Source organism: Esox lucius, chromosome 22 (genome assembly GCF_011004845.1).
Source record: "Esox lucius isolate fEsoLuc1 chromosome 22, fEsoLuc1.pri, whole genome shotgun sequence".
Lineage (NCBI taxonomy): Eukaryota > Metazoa > Chordata > Actinopteri > Esociformes > Esocidae > Esox > Esox lucius.
Genome location: NC_047590.1, coordinates 11,391,976 through 11,400,098, shown reverse-complemented (window position 1 = coordinate 11,400,098; position 8,123 = coordinate 11,391,976). Strand labels below are relative to the sequence as shown.

At 43.4% G+C, this 8,123-nt stretch overlaps 1 protein-coding gene across 3 annotated transcripts; it reads left to right on the top strand.

Moving 5' to 3' along the window:
- The first annotated feature begins 285 nt into the window (after positions 1-285).
- On the top strand, positions 286-8,122 carry pls1 (plastin 1 (I isoform)). Of its 3 annotated transcripts, none has more exons than XM_020042466.3 (17): positions 286-536; positions 1,007-1,151; positions 1,940-2,039; positions 2,485-2,645; positions 2,764-2,893; positions 2,987-3,119; positions 3,224-3,305; positions 3,422-3,587; positions 3,763-3,905; positions 4,191-4,286; positions 4,573-4,768; positions 5,051-5,129; positions 5,334-5,448; positions 6,508-6,641; positions 7,120-7,243; positions 7,329-7,453; positions 7,551-8,122. In XM_020042466.3, the coding sequence occupies exons 3-17, from the start codon at positions 1,970-1,972 to the stop codon at positions 7,687-7,689; spliced, it is 1,893 nt and encodes a 630-aa protein (XP_019898025.1). In that variant the 5' UTR covers positions 286-536; positions 1,007-1,151; positions 1,940-1,969; the 3' UTR covers positions 7,690-8,122. The 3 variants fall into 3 exon arrangements, with proteins under 3 accessions (XP_019898025.1, XP_010884531.1, XP_010884533.1); XM_010886229.5 differs by having other exon boundaries at positions 1,004-1,151; XM_010886231.5 differs by lacking the exon at positions 1,007-1,151.
- Position 8,123: the final 1 nt, after the last annotated feature.

The window sequence follows — 8,123 nt, the reverse complement described above, 5'->3', positions numbered from 1 at the left end:
AAGCCTTTTCTGTAGCGGAGTTTGTGTTGTAAAGTGCTGTAACTGTTTCACTGTCTGGCAAAGTAGATGGGGTGTGTGTGTGCGTGCGTGCATGCGCATGCACGTGCATGGTGGGGATGTAAGCCTGCTGTTCTCATATATTAAACATACCTGCAGCCATCACACACACACACACACACACACACATACCTAGTGGGTTTCTGCAAAATGTGTCACTCACACACACTGCAAAGGTGTGAGCGTGTGGATGTGCATGCTTGCGTGTGGGTCTGTGCAGGCCTGTGTGTGTGTGCTTGTGCGGTGAAACAGATGACAAAGCTAAAGGGTTAAATGTTAACTGGCGGACCAACCTGGGCAGACTGACGCTACTGAAGGACCACGCCCACCCCAGAGATTGACAGGCCAAAGTTCTCTTGTCCTCTGACGCTTCTGCTAACAGAGGGCCAGAAGGCACATGACCCACGCTGGATGACTCCTGAGAGACCGAGACCAAACTCTACCAAGCCTCTCCTGCCTTGCTTGGCCCTCTCCTCACGGTAAGCCTACAGTTCACTGTCTTGTTTCAGATGATATGTGTTTCTGTCAATTAAGGCCCAAGGTAAAGGCACATTCGATCATTTGACGGCAAATGACTGGGAGTAGAGAAGCCGGAATGAGTCATTAAAGTGTTCTGGGAAGCAGGTAAGGCAGGAAGTGAAATAATGCATCACTTTTCATGGAGCCTGGTATGCAGTGAAGTAATATATTTTTTCAATGTATTGCTGTGTAAATAACTAGCTACTATGATCACTCATATACATACATTTATTTATATGTGTATACATTTATATAAATATTTGTTGTGTAGAAAATATAAATGTGTGTGTATGAATAATTAAGTTATATGGCATGAGGCAGCAATAACACTAAAGGTTTGCATTGCTGCAGTTATTTACAAAGAGAATCGTCATACTCCATTCAAATGAATGGACAATACAGAACTTCCCCTCTACACATTTTTCAGCAGCAGCTGATTCCTAGGAACTAGGTTCTGTTAGGCCAATTGGCAGACCATCTCTACCCAGCCGAGAGTGACAGAGCACGGGAAGCAAGAAGAGACCTTGACCCTATTTGGTCCAGAAAACGAACTGACCAGACAGGCTTTTATAAAGGTGTGAAAACCCACAGAGACAGTAGAACACAGAACTACACACAAACACACACACACACACACATACAGACACACAGAGAGAGACACACACTCTGTCCAGGGCATGTGATGGGGAGATGGGAGGAGAGTGTAAAGGTCAAATAAAGCCAAAAGACAGGGGTGAATTCCATTTATATTCAGTGCATTCCAAATCATATTCAAGAACTGCACCCAAACTAAATTATTCCCACAAATTGCTTAACTTGAATAAAACAGTCAAATCTGTAGGAACAAAAATTCAGTCATATATGGGGTATTCAAGCATACAAAACACCTGCATTTCCTTATTGTCCTCTTGTTCATCTGTGTCACTGTGTAGTTAATAAATAACCAGATATACAGAACTACTGTCACTTTCTCTTTTGTGCCACCATTCAATTTAATTTATTGAACAATAATCGTGCAGAGCTCATAGCCTTCTAATGTGAATCGTATGCTTCAATAAATACACAACAATAGATTGTATGGACCAACATACTGACAAGATTCTAGTAGATACTCCTTCTAGTAGATACTTCCTTATTTTCTCTGAAGTAAGTTCTGTAACTCTGGAAACTTTGCTAGCATCTGTCATTATCTTGACAGGTATATTAGCGTAGGGGCCAAAAATACTGCCAGCCCAAAAACTTCAGGTCACTGTTTCTGAGGCAGTTATGTTCTTACTGCATGTGTGCTTAACATTTCCACTCTAATTATTCCCCTTTCTTGTGATGATAAAATATGTGTGTGTGCACGTGCGTGCGTGGTTAGGTATACAGTGTTCTACGCAGACTGTCCATTATGGCAAACAAGGTCACCCAGATATCACGAGAGGACCTGGAGGAGCTCAGAGAAGCTTTCAACAGGATTGGTCAGTCACACACACACAAACACACACAAAAGTATTTGTTTGACACATCATGAAGCAGCATTTACATATAAGGTTCTGTAATGGTAAGCTCAATCAGTGTCAAGGAGTGATGTTATTTATAGTGTGCAAACGTTTTTGGGGTTGTCAGGTCCAAAGGTGAACTGAGTGGTTGATAGATCTGATACTGTTATCTGTTTATAATTATCTTAGCATAATTATGGTCAGGACACACTATTTAAAGGAGCATCTTTGTAAGTGCACTGCAGTTATAGGGGACAGGGAGATGAGGTGGAGGTTGAGAGGGAGTCCTAAAGTCAAAATCCTGAGTTTGGGCATCACCTGAGGGAACTAGTAACCCAGGACATTATGGCTTTAGCAAGACACTAAATCTGTCCATAACTTTGTCTCTGTCTGCCCGTCTATCTACCTGCCCCCTGCAAAACAGACATTGACAACAGTGGTTTCGTCAGTGACTTTGAGCTACAGGAGCTGTTCAAAGAAGCTAGTTTCTCCATACCAGGCTATAGAGTGAGAGAGATAGTGGAGACCTTCATAGCAGGAGACATCAACAAGGACGAGAAGATCAGCTTTGAAGAGTTTGTCTCGGTAAGATGTGGACCCACATGAAATGTAAAGACATAAACCCACGCAGATAGTAGAACACACAAAGAGGCAGTCACACAGACAGACACTCACAGGCCCACACTTGGTCCTGTCTTTACAGATCTTTCAGGAGCTAAAGAGCAAGGAGCTCAGTGAGACATTCAAGAAAACCATTGCCAGGAAAGAAGGGATCCAATCTTTTGGAGGAACGTCAGGAATCTCCAGCGAGGGAACACAGCACTCCTACTCAGGTGGAGAGAGAGAGAGACAATAGTGTTCATATATGACAACGGGCGTGTGTCGACAACTTCTGATGTGTGTGTGTGTGTGTGTGTGTGTGGTAGACGAGGAGAAGGTAGCGTTCGTGAACTGGATCAACAAAGCCTTGGCCAAGGACGAAGACTGTAAACACCTCCTACCTATGAACCCTGATGACAACAGCCTCTTCACATCAGTCAAAGATGGAATCCTGCTTTGGTAACACACGCGCACACAGACGCATGCATGGACGCACGCACGCACACACACACGCGCACACACACTTTCAAACGCCAACTACTAACCGTGTTTGGTCTTCACAGTAAAATGATCAACTTGTCTCAGTCCGACACCATCGACGAGAGAGTCATCAACACCAAGAAACTGACCACCTTCACCATGACTGTGAGTTAGCGCACCCAGAGGTAGACACGCGCAAACACGTGCGGTGGTTACGGTTTTGCTGGCCTTTCATGTGACCATTTAACATCTCCCTCCCTCTGTGGGTTTCCCTGCTCCAGGAGAACCTGATCCTGGCCATAAACTCAGCATTGTCTATTGGCTGTACAGTGGTCAACATAGACGCCCCTGACCTGATGGCTGGGAAACCCCACCTGGTTATGGGATTACTGTGGCAAATCATCAAGACGGGACTGTTTGCTGATATAGAGATCCGTCGCAATGAAGGTGCACCCATCACATACACGGAAGATGCTATTTATGTTCTAGTCAAATTTAAGTAACTCCAAGTCCCATGTGAAATCATAGGACCCCACCGGGAACATCCTGCAAGCTTGTTGGCTATGAATGTGTGTATCAGTGCCATACGGCAAGACTATTGGCTAATTGTGTGTATTTGCAGCTCTCATTAGTCTGCTGTCTGAGGGGGAGGAGTTAGAGCATCTGATGTCAATGTCTCCTGAGGAATTGTTGCTACGCTGGGTCAACCATCACTTAGGCAATGCTGGGGTCCAGCCAATCAGGAACTTCAGTGATGACATCAAGGTAACGCACATTCAAATTCAAACACACATATTATATATATATATGTATATATGTATTTACAGCTCTTTCCTTTCCAAAAAAGTCCAAAGGGAAGGTTTTGAGTGAGGAATAGAAGGGTTAAAATTAATAGGCCACTGCAAATTGAACGCTTTTTTTCCTCACTCAAAACTTTCCTTTTCAACTTTTTTGGATAGGAAAGAAAAAGGTACAGTGGTCTCTTTTTCCGGAGCTATATATATATCCATATCTGTTTATGTATAATGATGTTATTTTCCTGTTCTGTAGGACTCCAGGGCATATTTCCATCTGTTGGATCAGGTCTCACCTAAAGGAGATGACATGGATGAGATGTCCATTCACATCGATATGACCGGCATCAACGTACGTGTGTGTTCAGTCATTTTTGCAAGTTCATGTATGCACAGGTGGGATTTCTGTTTTCAAAGATAAGTTTCAGGCATTCATGCTTTACTGGACACACGAGTAGTGAAAGACATTTTTGCTGAAAGAGCCGTTGGTCAGACATGAATCCATTCTGCAGCAGTGCATGAAACAGGACAGCCAGTTGATTAGACCCCTGGACCCCGCCCCCTCCACCACGAACAGGAAGTGTGTGTTGAGGTTTATATTTGTGTCTGTGTTTTTGTTGATGTTTGTGTCTGCGTAGGAGCGTGATGACGAGCGCCGGGCAGAGCTGATGCTACGCCAGGCGGCCCGCCTGGACTGCAGGCAGTTTGTGTCTCCCATGGATGTGGTGTCTGGTAATAGCAAGCTGAACCTGGCCTTCGTAGCCAACCTCTTCAACGCACACCCTGCCTTGGACAGGGTTAACAGGAATGGGATTGACCCAGCAATTATAGAGGGTGAGATACACACACACAACACACACACACACACACAGTTATGGACATGGATATACATGCATGCACAGCCACACAGACATAGAGTCACGTAAAAAAGTAAGAACAACGCGTCCAAATATGGACATAAAAGACAACTTACTTCCTCACACGACTGTATATGCCCACAAAGGTACAGGCTAGCAGCAATAATAAAGTTCCGTCGATTATGAGGTCATCATGCAAACTAGAAATATACAGACACATAAACACACGCACTCTAACAGTGAAATGTCGTCCTAATAGGAGAGTCGAGAGAGGAGAGGACATTCAGGAACTGGATGAACTCTCTGGGAGTGGCTCCCTATGTCAACCACCTCTACTGGTAACGTACCCACATAGAGGGAGAATGGGAGAAAGGAGGGAGAAGGAGGAGGGAAGGAGGTGGGGGGGGGGCATCTGCTAATTTTACTTAAACATGAATTAAATGTAAAAGAAGAGACACATCAAACGACTGTGTGGTTTTGTACGAGTGTCTAGTGTTCCATGATGAGTGGTGTGTGTGTGTGTGTGTGTGTGGACATTACAGTGACCTGTGTGATGCGCTGGTGATACTACAGCTGTATGAGAAAGTCAATGTGCCCGTTGACTGGAAAAAGGTGAACAGACCACCATACTCTACCCTGGGTAGTAACATGAAGAAGGTGAGTCCGTACACACACATGGATTGTTCTGCCCATACACACTGGTTCATGAAACATCTGTCTGCACTGAAAATATGTCCTAGGAGTGAGTTATTAACACAGACTGAAGGTTTATGTTTCAAAGGGAATGGTAGACATACATAATGGGTGAGGTCTTTTTGATCCAAGGGTCTTCTCGTTCCCACACACTGCCTCCTAAATGTGTGGAAGCTCTGGTGAAACTATGTTTCAGACATGGCCTTCATTAGTAAGGTGAAACGATGTTTCAGACATGGCCTTCATTAGTAAGGTGAAACTATGTTTCAGACAATGCCTTCATTAGTAAGATGAAACGATGTTTCAGACATGGCCTTCATTTGTAGGGTGAAACAATGTTTCAGACATGGCCTTCATTTGTAGGGTGAAACGATGTTTCAGACACGGCCTTCATTAGTAAGGTGAAACGATGTTTCAGACATGGCCTTCATTAGTAAGTTTAAATGATGTTTCAGACATGGCCTTCATTAGTAAGGTGAAACGATGTTTCAGACATGGCCTTCATTAGTCAGGTGAAACGATGTTTCAGACATGGCCTTCATTAGTAAGTTGAAATGATGTTTCAGACATGGCCTTCATTAGTAAGTTGAAACAATGTTTCAGACATGGCCTTCATTAGTTAGTTGAAATGATGTTTCAGACATGGCCTTCATTAGTCAGGTGAAACGATGTTTCAGACATGGCCTTCATTAGTAAGGTGAAACGATGTTTCAGACATGGCCTTCATTGGTAAGGTGAAACAATGTTTCAGATGTGGGTGAGAAATGTCTGCCGCAATAGGCATTGGTGGTGGCTCTGACCACTAGACATCTGCAGGCCACGTGTTAATCTCGCTGTGGTGGGGCACAGCTTAGCTGGGCTGACTCAATACAATACTGGAGCAGAACAAGGCAGTTACTGTTCCCCCCTTCCTTGAGGGTGTTCAAGCAGCCACGCTGCACTGTGTAAAACCTTTTTTAAGTACAACAAAAAATTTACGTTTAGTATGAGAACTGTACCTATATACTGTATGTCTGTGCATAGTTGGAGAACTGTACCTATGCAGTGGAACTGGGTCGGAATGAAGCTAAATTCTCATTGGTTGGAATTGGAGGAGTGAATCTCAACGAGGGGAGTCCCATGCACACACTGGCTCTGGTCTGGCAACTGATGAGGAGGTATATACACACATACAGGCTGATGAGGAGGTATATACACACATACAGGCTGATGAGGAGGTATATATACACACATACAGGCTGATGAGGAGGTATATATACACACATACAGGCTGATGAGGAGGTATATATACACATACAGGCTGATGAGGAGATATATACAGCTACGGAAAAAATTAAGAGACCAGTGCACCTTTTTCTTTCCTTTCCAAGAAAGTTGAAAAGAACGTTGAGTGAAGAACAGAAGCGTTGAATTTGCAGTTCAATTTTAACCCTTCTGTTCCTCACTCAAAACCTTCCTTTTCGACTTTTTTGGAAAGGAATGAAAAAGGTGCAGTTGTCTCTTAATTTTTTCCGGAGCTGTATACACCCTGTAAAGGCTGAAGAGGAGGTATATATACACACATACAGCCACACACTCTTACTTTTTGATCTCACCTCTTATCTGTCTCACCTCTTACCATCCCTCTATGAATAGGTACACTCTCCAGGTGTTATCCAATCTTGGAGATGGGGAGAAGATTGGAGACCAGATCATAATCAACTGGGTCAATACCCAGCTCAAAGCGGGAAAGAAGGACACACAGATCAACAGCTTTAAGGTCTGTGTGTGCATACAGTGGTAATGTGTGTATGTGTGTGTGTGTATATGTGTGAACAGCTCTAAAGTGTTTGTCCCCTCTGCAGGACAAACTGATTAGTACCAGCCTGCCAGTAATAGACCTTATAGACACCATTGCTCCCAGCTCTGTCAAACAGGAGCTGGTGAAGAGAGGAAACCTCAGCGACGTGGACAAGTTGAACAACGCCAAGTAAATATTCCTTGTCCTTTCCCCTCTGAACTAAAAAAATAAAAACCTGATATATTCAAATGACCTCTACTCCCTGACCGGACATCTCTTCCTGTAGGTATGCTATCTCTGTAGCCAGGAAGATCGGTGCCCGTGTGTATGCCCTTCCCGATGACCTGGTGGAAGTGAAACCCAAGATGGTCCTGACCGTGTTCGCATGCCTGATGGGGAGGGGCATGAAAAAAGCTGACTACTGAACACATACCCTTCAGTCTAGACCTCTTTCCTTCTCAGCTTCCTGTCTAGTCTGAGATTAGATCAGTGTATAATCAGAGAATCAGAGGGCAGCCGACTGTTCTTTAAACATTTATTTCACCACTGATAGGAACTGAGACTTCATATCCTTAGTGTGCTCTGGGGTGCTGAAAGATTATTTTAATAAAAAACTAAATTATTAATTTATTGATTCATTCGGTTAAAGAGAAACAGTAGCTTTTAATGTATTTGTGTTTTTTTTTATTCTAAGCAGTTGAGGGTATTTGCACCTTCTGTTTCAGTCAAACACACAAATGCACACATTACAGAATTAATGATTCACATAGTGCAGACATGTTAATGTGTTATTCTCAATTTATTAAACTCAATCTACCAAAGAAAATAACCTGGCAATGTGACATTTTCTTAATGCACT

Excerpts from the sequence above, each read along its gene's own strand:
- pls1 (XM_010886231.5), top strand. The coding sequence starts at position 1,970 with ATGGCAAACAAGGTCACCCAGATATCACGAGAGGACCTGGAGGAGCTC. Across the intron at positions 3,588-3,762 it reads AGAGATCCGTCGCAATGAAG|CTCTCATTAGTCTGCTGTCT; the intron begins GTGCACCCATCA and ends GTGTATTTGCAG. Across the intron at positions 7,454-7,550 it reads GACAAGTTGAACAACGCCAA|GTATGCTATCTCTGTAGCCA; the intron begins GTAAATATTCCT and ends CTCTTCCTGTAG.